Here is a 17695-nt window from a genome sequence, read left to right as displayed (position 1 = left end):
TTTAGTCCAAGCGACCAGAGCTGGACTCCGCTCTCCCCGAGGCAGGAGCCGACCAGAAGGCGTGCGGGATAAACCACAGAGCAGCGATCTCCTGGCCCGGCCGAGCGGATCGCCGTGGCTGTCATTCTGGTGTCCCGATCGCGAGGCAGAGATCGCTTTTGAAGCTTCCCAGCCCAGGCGTTATACACATCCACGGACTGGGAGCTTTTCCTCACCAGCAAGCTTACCAGTAATGCTGGCTGTACTCGCTGCATCTCCTCGCTCTCTGGCCAGGAGCAGCTACCAGATGCGTGCGACCCTGCTCACGTATCGTTCAGGCCTCCAGCGACAAAGGCAAATGCCACAGGAAAGACAACAGCTCTTTAAATTACACTAACCAAACAAAACTGCCCAGCTGACAAAGTCTTACTCAGGAGAGGTTACGAACAAAAGCCCAAACTCTTTTCCCTCCAGTAAAACGACATCCTGTCTTGGTCCAGCCTGGGAAAATACTCAGCATATTTTCCAAAATATCTTTCTGTGGGTGCAGGAGCCCAGTAAACCGTCACTGCTTGCAGAAAATGAGCAAAGGTGGGGGAGGTAGGACGACCCCAGAACTACTTGAGTAACCTTTGTGATTTGGTGCAGACACCCCAGGCCTGGTAAGCACGGCATGCTCGTAACTCCAGCTCTGCTGAACGGGATTTTCAGCATCACCGACTATCAGGCTCAACAGCTGTGCCTCAGTTTTTCCATCTCTACACATGCTATTGTAAGAGACATGACAATTACCAAGTACCCTTTTATTTAAGGCAGATGGCTCCAGCTGCAAAAGTTAATGCTTTTCTTGGAAACATCACAACTGAGGAGGAAGAAAACACATCTACTTTGTCTCACTAGGGGTAATTTATTCTGCCTTTTTGCTCTGATGCAGGGGATGGGAATCTCAGAGCTGAGTTTGAGGGAGACATGCTATATGGATGGGAGCAAGCACTCCTCTAACTAGTGTCCAGGGCAAAACATGAGACTGCCTGGTAGCAATTATTAGGCCAATGCTCATCTCCACGGGAAGCCTGAAAACAGAATTCCAGTTGGGTTATTTATTTTATATTCTTTGTGCTGCTGTGTGGCTTTACGCTATTCCAGCCCAAGGACGTCTTCAATTGATCATGATCTTGCTAATGGAAGGAATGAAACGCGGCCAGTTGGTTCCAGGGGGAGCTTTCTGAAATAGCAGTCCAAGGACCAGAAGGACCAGGCAGGAAAACCACAACCCCTGCCCCGAGAATTCGGTTCTCCCCCTGACCAGTTGGCGCTTTTCCACTCCCTAGGTCACACAGTAGAGGAAAGAAACAAGACAGATTTTAACCTAAACTATTTTGCATCTGCTCTAGGGTGTTATTTCTAGGGAAACGTGTAGGAAGAAACACGTCTGTGCTGAAGGCTGGTGACAGAAAGCAAGCTGAAACAATGACAACAAAAAAGACCAGAGCTCCTGACTTTCAAGAAACAGCAGGAAATGCAGCTTGAACATGCATGAGCTGCATGAAGCTCCAAAAGACACAGCGTTCTCCCTATGGATTACAGTCTTCTTCCTTTATTTTAATGCAGTCTACAAATATAGGAAGAAAAAGCAGCTCGAAAACCACAGCTGCCCCAGGCTGCATCCTCCTAGACCACCTCAGATGCACAGGCAGAAGCAACGCAGGCAGCAGCATGGACACACTACTGACATTTTTAGCTCAGCCCTGTACTCGGCTCAGAACAGGCTTTAACGGACAAAGCAAGTCATACAGTTGGAGGTGGCTGGCAGCTTTTCCAGACTGGGGCCCTGAGGAATTGCCAGTGCCAGAGCTGAACTGGGGTTAGCAACAGCGAGAGATTTACTGGGAAATATTCCCCCGGGTAGATCGCTCTTTTGTGGGTGATTTGGCAGCTGGACACCCAGAGCCATGGAAAGTGAGCCTCCATGGGAGCCAAACGCCAAAGCAGCGAGTAAACACAGGGAAACATGTCAAAGGTGTGAGGCCAGGAACTGCATGCAGTAGCAGAAAGGAAGAACCTGGGCAATGAAGCAAAACAAAGACCCATTTTATTGCAAGATTACCCAACTGGAGCTTTCAGCACACATCAGACCTGATGCTACAGCTGACTCTCTGCAGAGGGGTGGGATACTCACTTAGCTTCGCCTGCGGCTGATGGGCTGATGGACAGAGTAGTCAGCTTGCTCACATACCTACATCCCCGCACACACCACAGAACCAAACCCCGCACTGGTGAAGGAAAGGACTGTCTCATAGCTGGAAACAAAAATGATTTCTGAGGCTGAATGTTCATGTCTCCTACTATGGCACCTACCCAATATTAGAAGTGATACTGCACTTAATCTTCATCCAGGAGGTAAAGATCAAACCGTTCCCCTGTCTGCACAAGGAAATGCTTGACATTTCAAATATTTACACGGAAGGAAAATCTGATCTGAAGGAATGAAGCCATTGATGGAGGCTTTTCTACCTTAAGGTCTACAGCATCATTTGACAATTTGCATTTTTGAACAAGGCCCTGAGTGTTCAAAGAAACACGCCTGTGTCTCACACAAAGCTCTGCTCTTACTTGTAGACCTTGGCATTGTATTTCCTCTCACTCGGAAATCCAAACATGCCACAGACGACTCGGGAATTTTTCATGGTCCACTGCTTGTCACAGATCTGCTTCCAGGTCCCTTCGTCTTTCACCTCCACATAACCTTCTGTGACAGGCACCCGCTTGCGGTAGGTGGCAAGGATGGCACGGATTCGGATGTCCTCCACTTGGATGTTCATGTTCTGCGAGCAAAAAAGAAACACAAACGATGCTGGCGTGCAAGGGGACGGGTTCTGTGGCTTAGAGACGGGGAACAGAAGTCAGTGCTTCAGGGTTACTGGTTAGGTTACTACCAGACTGAACAGAGGGAAGGAAGGAAGAAGAGCTGCTTAGAAAAAAGTCACAACAGGGAGGTAAGTAAACCCTTCCATCTCGTTCAAATCCATCCTCCACCCTGCAAAAGGTGTTTTTCCTCATTTAAAAAGAAGCATTATTTAATAAGTCACTATGTAACAAATCTCCTTTGTTACTTAAATTCATTGAAAGTGTTTCAGACCTTAATTCAGTCCCGTCTATTATGGAAGGGAATCAAGAGCAGCTTAGGTAGGCCCTCTTTAACGCTAGCAGAGTGCAGGGAAGGGGCAGCTCTGGCAGGGAACTGAAATCGGGGCTCATCTCACCGCAGCGCATCCCTTCCCCACCCGGCCTGGGCGCTAGGAAAGCCGGGATCCGGCTTGCTGACTTGGGAATTCACGGCTTGCTCAGGCTGGATCCCTCCTCCAGCTGCAGCAGATGAGTCACGAAGGTTGAATGGATTTCACATTGGGAGCCTACGTGAGGACGCTGCGCAAACAAACCTTGCAGGGACCCAAGCCCAAAGCAAAGGCTGACTGGAAAATATCTGCTGTGGCAAGCAACTACAAAAGAGCTACTGAAAATTTTATAACTTGCTTCCAAGAAAGCTTTTCTAGACAAAAATATATAAAACCACGTGGTTCCCCAGGCAGTTACATCAGAGCAGAGGAATTCTCCCCTCCCCTCCCCCAAATTCAATCACTTGGAAAAGAAAAAAAGCCCAGAGCTTTAAAGAGACATGGGCTTCTCCGGATTACTCCCATCAGTGACAGATAAAGGCATTAAAGTTAGGGAGGTCACACCGGGATTCGCACCCTGCAAACAGATGTGGCACATCCATCGCCCAGATACATCCCCAACACTGATGCAACTAACAGATTTTTTATTTGTCTGCAGCTACCACTCAGCTTTACAGCAGACATGAGCACTGATAGCCCCACTTGGGCAGGGCCAGGTTCATAGTTTAGGCTCAGATTTTTAAACCTCTTGTAGCCCTCATATACATAAATATCTCCGAGTTCGTTACATCTGAGACACTTCACGATGTTCAAAGGGTCTGATGCAAGTGCAATGAGTTCACGTAACTGCGGACTTGATCCTTAATAGAGAGGCTGAAAACCTGTACATCTCCTGTGTAATCTGGAAAGTCCATTTGCAATATAGAGTTCCTCCTCTGTTTAGCAGGTTCTCCTGAAACATTGCATCGCTTTTGCCTCCGTGCTATCAGGAACATGGCAGAGCCTCTGTGCACCGAAGGCCTTCCAAGACTGATTTCCAGAGCCTGCAACTCACTTTTCCCCCCAGTGCAATTTATGAAGCGTTTCCAGTTCTTCACTCCATGCAGAAAGCACGCTTACCTGCAGCCACAGGCCAGTGCCCCTGACAGAGCACCTTCTTTCTCTGCTCCATCTATCTTCTCCTGAAACTGTGCCTCAGTTTCTTCACCAAACATGGTAATAACAGTCTTAAACCATTTGGAAAAAGCTTTGACTGCTGAGGATCTAAGAATGTTTTCAATAAAAGCCTATTAAAAGGATTAACCCAAAGGACAGAAAGCCAAAGCTTAAAATGGCACTGGAAAAGCACATGAAAAGATAAGTAGGTAAGGAGGAAATCTGCACTGACAGCTGAGCAAGTGGGTGAGACAGCCCAAGTGATTTTTTCCCTCTGTAGCTGCAGGATATATCCACCCTACAGAAAGTCCTAAGTACGTTTGCTACACGTAGTTACATCGCTATCAGCCCTACTGCATAGCCAAGTCACTGAAATGGAGTGTTTTCCCGGACTAGACCCGACATCAGCGGCATGTTGCGATCCACCCAGGTTTTCAGCTGATGGCCACTTCCACGTCGTTTGAACTTCCGCAGAGCAGAGGCCTCAGCCTGTACTCAGCACGATGGAGAAGGGCTGTTCAGGACCAAGTGCGACTTCTCATGCAAGAGCGGCGTTCGAAGATGTCTGCGTTTTGGCAAGAAAGCTGCGTGACAGCAGTTGCTAGCCTCATCCGAGTTGTGCGGAGCACCACTCCAGATGTTAAACATCTGCCTGCTGCTTCCACCCCAAGAGAGCAGGATCATTATTCCCACATTGCATCCATTAGTCACCGTTAATACTCTACTGTGCTCACTGCTGCAGCAGAGATCTTCAGAGATGGAAGCGCCCTTATCCCAGGTCATGACAAACCTGAAAAGCCTCCAAGGTAAATAGAGCACTCAAAGGATGGAGGAAAGAAAGTACTGCCAGCCTCCTTTCGCAGACTGAGAAATAAGGTGAAGAGAGATCAAACCACTTCTCCAAAGACCTTAAGGGCAGGGAATTAAATCCACATATCCTGAAGCACAGCCTCTAACCTGCACATGAAGCGCTCTCCTGTATCAAGTAGCATCAGCTAAGCCTCTAGCACTGAAGAGCACATTTGGATTTCTTTTGCCTTCCCACTCCACCAACCGAAAAAGCAGCTGTGTTGCACAAAAGCAAAGACATCCAGCCTGTCCCTGACGCATGCCAGTAACAAATGCTGAGGAAAGGGTATGTGAACAGAGCAAGCACACAGCGATACTGCCCTGCATCTGTATCTCATGGACTTCGAGCCAGAGGTTACATTTTAGTGTTTAAAAGCCCTGGATGGATTTGGGAATCCCTTGCTGTGATGTGCTGGGATTTATTACATCAGAGCAACAAGCAAAGGAAGAAACCTGCCCAAGTTAGAGGAGAAGGACACCATGAAATCGCAAAAATTAAAAACTTTCAAAAAAAGAAAAGCTTGGGAATGCTGTCAGAGACCTGCTGATTTGCCTGTTATTTTTGCAATTAGTTCAGCAGCTTAGCATATAAGCACAGGTTTCTGCATGCATTTCCAGAAGAGCTCTGACCGCTGCAGCAGTGGGGATGCTAGGGTCGCAGTCAGGGCCCCTTGGTTGCTCTGGCAGGGACCGCGGCACCCACGACCCAGCGTGGACGCCGGACACCTGCATTCCCTGCTTCCAGGCTGTGCATTTGGGCAAGTCTTTTCTACCAGCTCTGACTGGACCAGGTCATCCTCATGGGTCATTTTACGAAAGAGAAATATGAGGTGCAAACTTAAATGGGGCTCAAGAAAAGCACTGTCAGAGCCAGCCTCAGACACTGCAGGCTCTGGTACAGAGGTCCTATGACACGTCTCTCCCCCCAGAGATGCTGACATACACACAAAGAAATCCTGCTCTGATTTGGGACTCTGCATTAATCCAACTCTTTTGTCCTCTCTTTTTGCCTGTATTTGCCAAGGAAAAAAAAAGTGAGCAAACTAGCAAGAAATAAGTTATCATTTCATTCCCTTAAGGGTATTTCAATCTTCAGATAGTTATAGCAGACCAGCACACAATGACGTTTTCATGATCCATCTGAGAACAAAACCAATCCACATCTACTCCCCTCTCCGCTTGCAGAGAATAGGATTGGAGCAGAGAGTTATTGATATAGCAACTCAAGGGTTTGCACCAAGTCTGAACAAACAACAAAATGTCTGCAAGAACTCAAAGGACTGCAGACCTAAGCTCTATACCAGAAAATTAAAGAACAAAGGGGTCGAAGTAAGTATAATGTAGGTTTCCCAAAGAGAAAGGATTGCTAAAAGCAGATTTGAATGGTTTTCTTTCACTGCAGAGAGTTTTTGTAACACTAGGAGTATTCAATAACACAAATACAGGAGACATGTTTTACCTTCCAACACCAATGTGTAGACCAGCTGGGTAATGATGAAAACAGACTCCACAAAAATCAGAAGTAAACAATATTTAATGGCTGAAGCAGACTGTTTAAATTGCCCTCCTATAATGTATGCACACGTGGAGAGAAATGCCTGCAACTAGCTCTCGTGTCAACAGGAAAAATCTCATGTCTGAAAGGCTTTACTTATTCTCATCTTACAACTGCACACAGAAGCTACAAGGTAAATCTGGGTCTAAGTCTCCCAGCAAGAGTGGGATTCGTATACTTGTAGCTGCTTCCCACCCCGGGATCTCGTCCTGACGGGCTGTATGCCACTGGGGATACAAGCAGGCAGCAAGACAGGATGCTCTGCTGGTAACACTTCACAGCTGGGGAGCACTTGTGCAGGCAAGCAGAGACTCTTGGTTGCTTCACGGTGAAGCTGCAAAGCAGCCATCTGCAGCCGCATCTGCCAAGCTCCCACTTCGGGTTATCAGTCATAAAGCAAAGCCTTCAATATCATCTATTTCGGGAGCCACACAGTCATTCAGCAGAGTGACACTACCTCGAGAAAGAGGAACTGGATCGACTGCCAGACCCACGCTACAGGTAGGGAAATAGAGGCCCAGTCCCTAAAGCCGATGATGGGACCTGGCAGGCACAGTCTGCGGCCGAAGAACGCAATGCGGGAAGGGAGCAAGAGCACCGTGCACAAACCCAGGGCTCAGCTCCCTCCCTGAATCACCTGCCCCATGGGAAAAGCGCTGCCGGGAATTTCTACCCATGCAGCACAAGAAGAGACCCAACCCAGAAGGAGTTAACTCTCATGGCTCATGCACGACAGTCCTTCCCTTCGGAGCAAGCCTTGCACAGTTTCCACCTATTTAGGCCAACAGCTGTGGAGATGTAGGTGCCAGCCTTTTTTTTTTTCCTCCTTTTTTGTTAAAACTCCAAATCTTAGAATTCAGCTTAATTCAGACCTGGATCTCCAACCTCTCTGTTGCTTATGAAACAATCCCACCCACATATTTGAGGTTGAATCAGCTTCTGCCTTTATATTCGGCTCTCCAGAAGACTACTTGCTCAGAAAGGACTGCGTGTCTTGCATTGCTGACCCGGCTCGCTGGGGTAAGCAGGTCTGCTTCATCATAAAAACTGGCCTCATTCCTCTAGCTGCAGCTTTGCTTTCATTGGAGACATCTATTCTTCTGGCACAGATCAGCTCCGTTAAGGAAGCAAGCATGCAAGCAACAAGAAATCCTAAGAAATTTTTCTCCTGCTTGAGTTAAGCCTCCTGAGCCTTGAAAGGTGTGAAGAAACCACAAGGCAAGATAAAGAAACAAGCTGGGTACGGGAGGGAGGGGGGAAAAATACAGCAGGTCTGTAGATACATTCACAGCTGCAGCTTTCACATCAGCTTCCTTCTCACCAGAGCCACCTGACTGTATATAACGATGTATATAAATCAGACCAAAGCTAAAATAGCTTTGTGGTCTGAGCCTGATGAGATCCTGCTCAGTTCCAGGGTTGCCACAGATCTCCTGCGGGATTTCAGCCATGCAAACTCGCATCCCAATCTCCCCCGTTTGCTCAGGCCTCTTGCTCACACTTCCTCACCCCTTCTCTAAAGGGAAAACAACGCGAAGCCCATCTCACCTCATCTGAATTATAAAGCCTCTACAGCGAGGACTACACATCTGTATTTGCCCAAGTCCTAACACAGCAAAGATGTGATTTTGGTTGGGACTTCCAGCATCATTACAATAAAATTACTATAAAAATGAAAAAAAAGGTCAAATTATTCTAGGTTGGGCCATATTCATCCCCCTACTGCTCCTTCCCCCACCACAAGTCTCCTTGCATCCAAGGCCCACATTGCATTTTCTTGCCGCTGCTCTTCAGAGCCGGTCACAAAAGCCCATCGCCAGCCAACACGCTGAGCTGTGTTATGAAATCAATGAATCTCAGCTTCAGAAAGCTGGGGCCTGCCTGGAGACAGCAAAGAGGAAGGGGGCTGTTTCTGAGCCTTCACAAAAGGATTCCTGGCTCCAAAAGCTTTCACATGAGCCTCAGCTGCTTTTGTTTCCAGTCTCTGAACCAAATGCTTCCCCACAGCTTCAGATCTGATTGCAAAAACTGACACAACTTTCATAACATTTTCTTGCACCTTTTGCCATCTGTTTCGTATTGGCAGAACAATTATGCCCATGACGGGACGCCTGTGTCCTCCTCCGCTGCCCAAGCTAAGAGACACCCTTTCTTCTTGAAACAGCCTCGCAGACGCACAGCCATCACAGCAGAGAGGAGCTCCCGTTCCTGGAAACCCGACCGCTACCTTGGGGACTGCGGACACCGCTTCTGGGTCTGCGTCACCAGCCCTGGCAGAAAGCGAGCCACAGCAGCCGGGCTTTCAGAGGAGCTTTTCAGGAGACCATCTCGACACCCTTTCAAACGCCCACACGCTCAGAGGCGACACTAAGGCACCGGCTAGGAAACTGCGTGGGACAGGCAGCTCTGAGCAGCTGTGGCTACAGATGTCTCTCCTGTGGCCAGGGGAACAACTCGCAGGCAGGCAGAAAGAGAACTGGAACCAAGTTATGCTTTTGTAGGGTTTTTTTGTTTTGTTTTGATCACCACCATCAGTGATGCTAAGGACTGCAAAGCAAGCGAGGGGAGGTATTCAGCACTGCCTCTGGCAGCTACCCGACCTCCAGGTAACGATGCAGAACAGACTGCGCAGGCGTTCGGGAGGTTCGGTTCTTACCACAAATGCTCGATTTGAACAAACACGAGGCGGCTGCACGCCGAGTATAGCTCTGGCTAGTTCACATTCGTTGCTCTCCTGCTTTAAGATTCTCCATTATCCACTAAATTGCCCAATTAGGTTAAGAGATGACATGAACAGGATTTTATGCAGAATCGCACACCTTTATAAAGGTGTTTTTTGAGGAAAATGACAGTCCCTGAACAAATAGGCTTCCACCCAACATCAGGGACTTGGATACACCATCACATGGACTTGCAGCCTCACTAAACCCTCGGTCAGATCTCTCTCCCCATTAAATGCACCTCTGTTACACAGACTTTCCATCCTCCCTCTCCACCAGCAAAAGTCTCATGTTTGCCATCTTGCCAATCTGTTGCAGCTTCCCTGTCGATCCCAGCTCTCCCCGTCCCTATTGCCTGACCCATCCCACTGCCCCAGGGGTGCAGAAAACGATTCACAGCACCAGTTTTCATTTACAGCAGAGCCCCAGGACTTCTTGGCTTCCCAAACACCAGCACTTTAAGATGGCAACTCAGATGAGAAATGAATGTTGCTCTGGTCTGCGAGCAGCATGGTCAGACTTTCATGTTGAGCAAAGCTTTTACATCCTCTGCTTCCTTTTTACTGAGTTATCCTAAAGATCCCCTGCATCAGCTGCTGTCAGCCAGCCGCATTCGTTACCTGCCCTCTGCACTGCAAAACACAAGATCGTGCTCTCTCTCAGGCTTGGTTAAACTGCTCCCTGTCTTGTGTAATGGAGGAATGGTTAATTGCACCCCGCTACTCAGGCCGAGCGGCTCGAGATACGGGCAGCACAAGGAGACAAGCCGGCGACCTGTCCCACGAGGAAGAGGAGCAGACCAGCGCCAGCCTTGGTGCTCCTGGCCCTACCAGCTCCACAGCCCCATCTCCTGCCAGACGACAAACACCAAAGCTGCCCAGCCAACCCAGCACCTGGCCACACCATAAACCACCACCCAGGAGCCACTGGAACAAGCAGGAGGAACTCCCCCACACATACTTTAAAGTTGTAGTAATACAGAAATGTGGTGGCTTAACACAACAGCAGCGTGTTATCTGGACAGCATGCTCGTCTGGAGCGTGCTCCAGAATGGATGCCGAGATCCCCTCTGAACACACAAAGCATCCGCACGTGTGTTGCACATGGGCTTCTATTTAGAGAGAAGGAAGCATTTACACCAAGGAGAGAGATTAAAACCCTGTTGTCATAACAAACAGGAAAATAAACCTTCTATCGTCAAACAGTCTCGAGAACAGGAATATCAAGACACCATCTGAGACTTCAGCGCTGTGACAACCCAAGCTGCAGCTCCCCACGGTATGGATGCAGTCTCCATTCTTTGCACAGCGGGAAGCTAGAGAACAGAAAGATTTCATCTGCACCAGGCCACAAGCAACGTCCCTGCTCTCCTTCCATCCTTGCACCTTCCAGGCAGAAACTGCCCAGCCGACGGGAGCATTTCGCACCACCTTATCTGCTGTGCTCAACTTATCCAAGAGGTCCTGAGCAGGACGACGCGGTGCCCTCGCCCACCGGCAAAGAAACCGGCACAGTACAGTTCGACCCTCCTTTAACCTGGCATAACCAGACCCTTTGGACCACTGGGCTTTGAAGTGAGATTCTTATGCTTCACACACACCCAGCAGGGAAAAGGAGGACAGAAATAGCAGCCCAGCCCGGTATGTTTAACCGGGCCTCAGTCTGCCCGCAGTCTAGTCGCAGGTAGCTATTCAGGCCTATTTGTGAACACGGAACGGCTGCAGCCGTTTGATATATTTAGAGCATGTTCTATTTGAAGCGTGTGTGTGTGTGTGTGTGCACGCAGAGGAAGAGGGTGGACAGCAAATATTTTGTTAAGGATGTTTGGGGGGGGATAAATTAAAAGACATACCTATCATGCATTTATTAAAGAAATATACTAAAAGTAGGAGCTAGCTACTGCGGCCTTCAAACTTCTGGTCAACCCAGCAAGGCAGTCACAGGTGGGCTTGTGCTGTGTTTGGACAACGTAAAGTGCCTACACAGACTGTTTGAAAAGCAGGGTCTGCCTTCCCCGCTCACGGGTTTGTGGACACGCATTAAATCATTCCGACTTCAGAGCTGCTGGCATCCGGCAAAGACTTAGGAAAACATTCGAGACTGTGCACACATTTACACTGCAGGCCTTGGCACCGTATAAAGGAACCTTAAGGCAGGTCCGCGCTACCTACCCAGCCACCTTCAGACACTTAACTGCAAGAAACACGACCAACAGTTGCACTGTTGGCAGTACAACAGTAGTTGTACTTCAGCATAGATTTTAACCTGCTCCTCGTACCTTTTGCTGTGACATATCAGTGGAAGGAGGACTGCAGTTCAGGACAGTCAAGATGAGCTGTTTCTGTTCCCTGCTCTTTTCCTCCATTTAGCTGTGCTTTCAGGTGAGTTACTTAGCTCCTGGCCCTTCACCTTGGTGGCTTCCCTGCCTCATCCGTAAAACAGCTATAGTGTTTACTTGGGGCAAAGGCACAGCGCAAGATCCCATGGGTGTCTACAATGTGCTCACAGGTCTTTGGCTAAAGAAGCAGATTCTACTTGTTATGTTTTACAAAGCCTGAATTATTGCACTTCAGCATATATACTTTTAGGACTTATTGCCTGTCCCTCTCCAACTCAACGGGAGGGTCAGCAAAGAGCTTCCATATTCCCAGATGTGCTGAGAGCCCTTAAAACCAGCATGACTGAGCTGCTTCTTTCACCCTCACTGACCTTCACATGCCTAAAACACCACCCACAACGCATCTGCCACACTGTACACGTGGCACAGTCACCACTACGAACAATGCGGGTAACATGCTCTACAGTCATGGTCAGACCCAAGTTATACATGAAGCTGCTAATGTGGATAATGCTACACAAAACCGGGAGCTTTTACTCCAAGCTACGCTTTAGCCAAAAAAGAAGAAACACAAGCTAAATCAACCCAGAGAAGACACGGCGAGCTGAACGCCAGTGTCAGTGAATTTGGCCACGCAGCACCAGGTGCAGATGCCCCAGTGCAGGACCACAGCACGCGCATTCAGCATCACCTCCCTTGTGTTCCCAGCCGTCCACGCGGCTCCAGGCAGCCTTCACATTGCCATGCAGTTCCTCGGTTGAGAAATGCTCAGCCACGCACTTGCAGCACCTCCTTGAACAATTCCTGCTTTTTAACCCTTTCGGGGTGGGTGCCTTAACTCTCCCAGATCCGGAGTCCCCAGCGGGAGAGGGGCTGCGATACCAGCTGGAAACGTACCTGCCTTTCCCTTCTTAACGCTCCCAGAGGCCAGCGGGTATCGGCAGACAAGGCCAAGCCGCCAGCCCTGCTCTCTCCATTAGTGAGACCCTGTCTGCATATTTAGTCTACACACTTAAAAGGGTGTGGGGGGGGGAAAGACCTCCAAAACGCCTCCATGTCATTACACCCCACATACAAACGGAGCAAACACTGCTTTCCTAGCTCAGAAAAGGTGAGTAACCTTCGGTGTTTACACAGCCCCCGAGCAAAGGGGGTATCGGGCTAATCCTGCCCAGCCAGCAGCCCACGAAAGGGCTGTCCTGCCATGTGCATTCATCTCCCTCCAAGAAATAATCCTTTGAACAAAGCCCAAGGCTAAAAGCTGCAGTGGCTGCAGAAAATATCAAGCGAAAATGATGGGAGTGGAGTCTCTTTGCCCTTTAGCAAGAGACTGATGGATTTCAGACCTGCCCTAACCTCAGTCCTGTTCGGAGAGTTAACCTCTTCCTGCCTGGCTCTCTATCTTATCACAGATATCCATCCCTCACCCTGGGCTGTAACGTTTCACTCCGGCCTTCAACCAGCAGCTTCTTTCACAGAAGCAAGGGTAAGGCACTGCCCCTTCCCAGCAGCGCAGGGGACGGAAAGGCGCAGGGACAGGAAGAGATATGACGTAACCCTCAAACTATGAGCTGTGACGGGAAAAGATCCGTCTCAGCGTATATATATATCCAAGTGGTTTATGGTGATGGAAAATTTCATCCTATACTACTTATCTACAGCATTTCCAAACTGGGAAATAGAGGTATGCACACTGTCCAATAAAAATAAACTCTGCTCAAGGGATATCATGTTGCTTTTAAAAGAGTGTGAACTCTCTGCCTGTCAGATTTTAGGAAGCAAGGCCAGATCTGAGTGAATGTCAATTTGCACAGCCCTGTCGAAATGAAGTCAGATGTTTTCTTATACCTGCTGGCTTTCAGCATTAAATCTCAGCAGCACTTGGCAGACCCAGAGAACTTAGCACTAAAAGGTCTTTAAAACACCTTCTAAATGATGAATTTAAGATGGTCGATCTGTCCTCAGCAGTAGGAAGATAGAGAGCTCTCAATTAGGGAGAAATCTAAGTGCAATGGCACGCGTTTGGTAGCGCACTAACCAGGCGGCACAAAGCACATATTTCCCCTAAACGCCTGCGACAGGAAGGCAGAACAAGTCTGCTACCCCGACACAGTAACACGCACCAAAGTCAGCACTTGCTGCTGGTAGTCTGCTGGCTGTAAAAAGTCAGGTCCATTTGGGAAGCATTACAGTTGCTACTAATTACTGTGGGAATGTGGCATTAAAAGGTGCAATTTGGTATATAAGCTTTGTGCATCGTTTTAAACCAGGCCTATTTTGAGGAAAGTCTGGTTTTAAAGTCAGTGTGAGAGTAAACTGAAATATCTCCCACTGGAAATCTCAGTGGGAGATTTGTACTGGTTTAGCTTCATCAGTTTAATAGCTGAAGCCAGTGGAACTGGTGGAGAAACCTAACCACAGCATTGCTATTCAGTAAAAAATTCCAGGCCACTCAATCCTTGATCTCATTCCAATTAGAAAACATCAGTTGGACAAGCTGTGGGCTACCCAGAAGCTTACAAATCTATGATGTTTCCTCTGGTGAATGCGAAGTATGACATCCAGAATTCCCAGGCATGTCAGAGAGGGCAAAGACTTTCAACTCGCTTTCACACAAGCTTTTTGACCCCCCTGTTTTGATGACCCTATGAGTAACCCTTCTCATCATCTTTGACTTGAACTATGTCACACCAGCTGCTAACGAGATAAGGTAGGATTAGGAAGAGGGGGAAAGCTGAACGAAGGGGGAGCGTTTAAACATTTCACAGCTAGCTGTGACTGAAAAATACTCCACAATGGCATTTTAAAAATTTACAGCACATCACCTTTAGCCTTAATCCTGCTGCAATAAAACCAGTAGAAAAAAGGAACCTTTCAGCTCCCGTCAACCTTAAGGAATAGAAAAATCAGCTGGACTTTGCAAAGTAGAAGCAACAGTATGGTCCTGTCCGAGTTGTTTAGAAGCCCCAAGCAGCAATGTGGCAAGGAGAAGGACACACAGGCTACTCAGGATTCTCAGATTTGCCCTGTTGATGGACATCAAGCTACAGAAGCTGTGCCGAAAATAAATGCATTTAGTTAGAGACCTCTCAGTTCACAAAGGACAGAAATTATTCCCCCTTAGCCAAGCCTCTAAAAACCCAGACAAATGATCAGATTCATCTTAGAGGCTACATCTTGCTAGGAGACTGGTAATGACATTGCACTGACGTGAAGGAAAACCGTTCTGCCTGAGACTCGGCTCCATATCAGACTTCAAATACCAGCAATTTCCATTCTGCAGAAAGCCAGCTAGCGTCCTCTTTGCTCTATTCACCCTTCTCCACTGTGGCACTAACACTGTCTGCTCACACAGACCCCAGTGCCAGGTTAGCACTAAACCCATGGGCACGTAGAGCTGGGGGTGGTGATGGCCCAGAAAACCCATGAGCCCAGAAAACAACACACTTTCCTGCCAACTCTTACAGGCAAGCCAGGCTGGCAACACTCAGCTTACTGCAGGAACTTAAAAACAAAGCTATTCTTCATTTTTTGTTGCATTAGTCACCAGTGCCGCTTCGCATTTTGCTGGGAATGCTACTGCTTGTAGTGTCATGTGGATGCTTTCATCCATACCCAGCTCCCAAGAGCTGCCAGGACATGGGGAATATAGCTTATCCCACATCTATTTCTCCTGAACGATCATCCTGTTGGTGACTCATGCTTCCACCATGTGAACTGCTTCGATCTCATGATTCATTTTACTTTTCATACATGAAGCCTAAACACCCACACACACCAGCACAAGCTAGCCCTCAATTACCCAATGTGTTCAATTCATTAGTCAAACTCCAGTGCTTAGCTAACGGAAAAGCAGAGCCCTCCGAAGTTTTTATGATTAACATCTGAAGCATCTCAGAGTAATGTGTCCTCTGTCTAGACTGAAGCATCTTTTCTTCCAGTCCTCTGCTCTGAGGGTTCACTGTGGCTGCGGGGAAGTCGGCGTCTGCCAAAGCCATCGCTGATGTTCCGTGATCTCGCCTCATTCCCCGCACAACAGGGCCATTGACCCAGGCAGTTTGGGATCCCTCGGCAAGGCCTCCCTTCCCTCTTGGCCAAGCGAAGCGAGCTCAAGGCAAGCAAGGCTCCTGCTCTCATATTCTACACATCCGTACCCTTGCATGGGGGCCTTCCTCGAGAGCACCAAATGCTGCCTGCTCGCGCATGCAGCGTTCTCCCTAACACCTCAGCAGGGCGATGAAGAAAACGCAGAGAGGTCTTCTCTAAGCTGGTGGCTATGGAGTAGCTATTTGAATAATTTTGCTTTCAAGATCCATTGTATCAGGACGCAAACAAAGCCAACGTTCAGCCATGGAAACCACACTGTGGTATGTGATACATCCTGGATTCCCTTTCTGCTTAAAATAAGATTGGTCTGTGGTAAGCGGATAGGATCTTCTGGTAAATTTTAACCAAGGGCAACCACTGAATTTGCACATTGAAACACCATAGCATCCGAAACAAGGGAGATTTCAGCAGAGTCACCACAAATACTTTCCACCCTGAAAGCTGAAGGAGCAAGCACATTTTTTCCCTTTGAAAACTTCAAGCCCAGCTTCTTTCCATCCAGCATTCCCCCTGGATCTCGACTCTGAAGTAATCTAACAAGTCTAGTTGGAAAGTGATTCAAGCATCTTCCTGCTGTCATTTCCCCAGGAGTCTAAACCTCAGTCTAGCAGCCTAAGCTCACAATGCAGAGCCTTTCCTCCAGCGCCCAGCCTACATTTTCCTTTGCTCAGTTTCATTTATTCATTTTGAGTGCTAATCCCCCATTCCCTTGGATATTTCCTCACAGGTATCACAGCCATTTCATCACCACTTAGCTAAACCGTGGAAAAATCTCTTTATATCTTTCCTTGTAAATCTATCCATTTCAGCCCATGGCTGTAAACCCAATTCACCTCCAAACCCAACCCTAGCTGCCGGCCCACTGTTAGGCCAGAGCTTTGCAGACTGCCCCCTGTACCCAAGGGGAAGCATCAGGGGAAAGGGAATGCAGTAATTCAGTACTATAAACCAACAAAGCCACCTAGGTCCAAGGTCTATGAATACTGCATATATCCTGACTCTTCAAGTTCCTTCTTCAAAATACTAAGCCAGTTTTCGATTCTGCTAATTTGTTGTGAAAAAGTGCATTTTCTCCTTACTTATTCCCATACTGTAAAAAAAATTCCTTTTTTTTTACTAGACAAATAATGCTGTGAACAGCTGAAATTCAGATCTGAAAGTTGCATCTTTAGCCAGCATCTAAAAGTGTGTCAGGAGGGTTTTTTTAACCACAGTGTGAAGCTGAGATAACCTATAATGTACAGTGGCAGACTTCCCCATCTTCAGCAGGCTCTGGGTCAGCAGCTTGTGATTTTAACTACATTTACCTCTATTTGATTAAGCAGTGAGTTGTCAAACTTGAAGCCAGGGATTCTCTTTTCACTGCAGACCACTCCCACGTCCTCAGTGTGCTTGCAGTCGGTCACTCCCCAGCCGTTGGAAGTGCAGGCTGCCAGGGTGGTCTCCTTGCCGTTACAGTGGACGTTGTCCATCCAAATTCTCCCTGAAGGGGAAAGAAAGCAAAACTGAGGTTCACAGAGATGGTAAATCTCAATTACAGGGATAACTGGTAGAAAAGCAAGCAATGGTGCTGTCCTAATTGTCCTCCCTTGCACCTCTGCAGATTAACATGTCCTTTGGATATAAAGAACTGCCTGACCTTCACATCCATTATTCTGTAAGAAAAATCAGAGCTATTTCCCTTGGCTGCCCCAGCTTCGTACTAGCAGCTCTAACACGTTTGGTTGGTTAATCACCAGACGATGGATCTGCCAGCCCTCTCCGGGCTCCCCAAACAGCAGGGCAGGAAGAACTCCTGCGAAGCCTGGCTCTGCCA

General features: G+C 48.0%; 1 protein-coding gene across 1 annotated transcript in view; it reads right to left on the bottom strand.

The window, feature by feature from the left end:
- The window catches only part of LOXL2 (lysyl oxidase like 2), a 54756-nt gene that overhangs the window by 25654 nt on the left and 11407 nt on the right, over nt 1–17695 (bottom strand). Inside the window, exons 3-4 of the mRNA XM_026122309.2 lie at nt 17187–17362; nt 2593–2804 (exon numbers count right to left, since the gene is read on the bottom strand). Coding sequence (XP_025978094.1) covers nt 2593–2804; nt 17187–17362 — 388 coding nt within the window. The remainder of the gene's footprint in view (nt 1–2592; nt 2805–17186; nt 17363–17695) is intronic.

The sequence above is a fragment of the Dromaius novaehollandiae genome, chromosome 26, assembly GCF_036370855.1.
Source record: "Dromaius novaehollandiae isolate bDroNov1 chromosome 26, bDroNov1.hap1, whole genome shotgun sequence".
Classification (NCBI taxonomy): Eukaryota; Metazoa; Chordata; class Aves; order Casuariiformes; family Dromaiidae; genus Dromaius; species Dromaius novaehollandiae.
The sequence above is the reverse complement of the archived record's forward strand: the minus strand, read 5'-3'. Positions and strand labels throughout refer to the sequence as shown.